The sequence below is a fragment of the Manduca sexta genome, chromosome 14, assembly GCF_014839805.1.
Source record: "Manduca sexta isolate Smith_Timp_Sample1 chromosome 14, JHU_Msex_v1.0, whole genome shotgun sequence".
Classification (NCBI taxonomy): Eukaryota; Metazoa; Arthropoda; class Insecta; order Lepidoptera; family Sphingidae; genus Manduca; species Manduca sexta.
The window spans coordinates 13,069,702-13,071,310 of record NC_051128.1 but is presented as its reverse complement, the minus strand read 5'-3'; the positions used below and the strand labels follow the sequence as shown (position 1 = coordinate 13,071,310).

Sequence of the window (1,609 nt, the reverse complement as noted above, 5' to 3'; positions counted from 1 at the left end):
TTGATTAAATACAAACGAACTGTATAATGCAAAAGTTTTAATGTCATTACTAATCACTTAATAGTATAATTATTTGTGGGACGTTTATAAAGCTATAAACCATAAATTAAGAGAAGTTATGACTTGAGTCATAATTCGTGACGTCTACAGAACGCCATAAGTTTTTCCCGCGAAGCTTACTAAGCGTAGACGCTGTGTCTCCAACACTCCGCTCCCCGTTGAGCGCGTGCGCAATCCACTTTATAAGCCAGTCGCTCGTAGCATGATTTCATTCCACGGCCGACCGTCGACAAGTGCGGTTGCAATACATTCATCGGCATTCAAGAACTTTATAAAAATGGATTTCAAGTTCCTGTTCGTGTTGTGTGTGGCGTGCCTGCTGCTAACTAGCGTGCTGTCGAAGCCTATTGCTGATGGATCTGCTGAGGCCATCGGTGATGAAAGTGCCTCATCACCTTCGTCACCGTTATTGAGGGTGAAACGACACATTGCCGGCGACCCCAAATGTCCGAAGGGCCAAGAGAAAATCAATGGCATCTGTACTGAGTAAGTAAAATATTTATTTTGAAATTATTAAGTTTTTGCATAATTGTCAAGCTCTATATTAGCTCATACTGCTACGAGACAATAAATTCAAACAAAGATAAAATCCGCAAAATAGTTTTATTTTAATATAAATTAAGTCGATATAGCATTATGCATATAAATATTTTGAATTTAAAGACATTATAATAATTGCTACCTTTAATATGTTGATGAAGTTCCTTTAAATTTAACATCTTATTCACATTGATACATTATAATTCTTTAATCGAGTCCTACTCGTGCTTTACATAGTTTGAACAAGTCATTCTCTCCGTAGAAGACTAGTTACCCTTCATTATACTATAAGGATGGTTATATTATTAAGTCATTCTAAAATTATCTTCTATTGTTTCCAGAAAGAGTGACGACTACTGAACTCCTAAGCGATGGTAGTGGATAGAGTTCTGCACCTTGAAGAACTACTTACGCTAATTATGAGAAATTGCAGATTTGTACAGAAAGGGCGAAAACGTGTTGGATCATTACAAGTGCTACTATGGGCTTTGTTACAATGAAAATAATGACAGAAATGGTAATGATTACACATTAATGGTTATAGTAGTTGCCATTCTGCGTGTTTGTTTTTTTATACTTAAGTATAGTGTAAATAAGATCTAGTCTGACGGATTTGTATTATTGTGTAAATAAAATATCATAGAATTAGATGTATTATAACAGCTATATTGCTGTTAGTACCTGTGATCTAAGCTTTATTATTTAAGTTTATTTATTAGCATTCCACGTGTATGTTGTGATTGTTCGCCATCAAAAACTGGTTGTTATAAATATAAAAATTATATTAATTTAAATATGTTTTCTTTTATGCTATAAAACATTCCAATAAACAAAATGGTACACATTTTAACACTTAAAAATACTGGAGTTAAAAGTGTTTTCCTTTGATAAATTAAACATCTTTAAAGCTTGGGATACAAATATTATATTTAATGTTATATCAAGTCATTAATTATAAAAAAGTAGTCTAGGCACGTGCTATCGTAATGATTTAATAACGTCAACAATT

At 33.0% G+C, this 1,609-nt stretch overlaps 1 protein-coding gene across 1 annotated transcript; it reads left to right on the top strand.

Annotated features, from left to right (window-relative positions):
* Positions 1-259: 259 nt before the first annotated feature.
* Positions 260-1,394, top strand: LOC119188349. Its single transcript, XM_037438582.1, has 2 exons — positions 260-546; positions 942-1,394. The coding sequence occupies exons 1-2, from the start codon at positions 263-265 to the stop codon at positions 958-960; spliced, it is 303 nt and encodes a 100-aa protein (XP_037294479.1). The 5' UTR covers positions 260-262; the 3' UTR covers positions 961-1,394.
* The last annotated feature ends 215 nt before the right edge of the window (positions 1,395-1,609 follow it).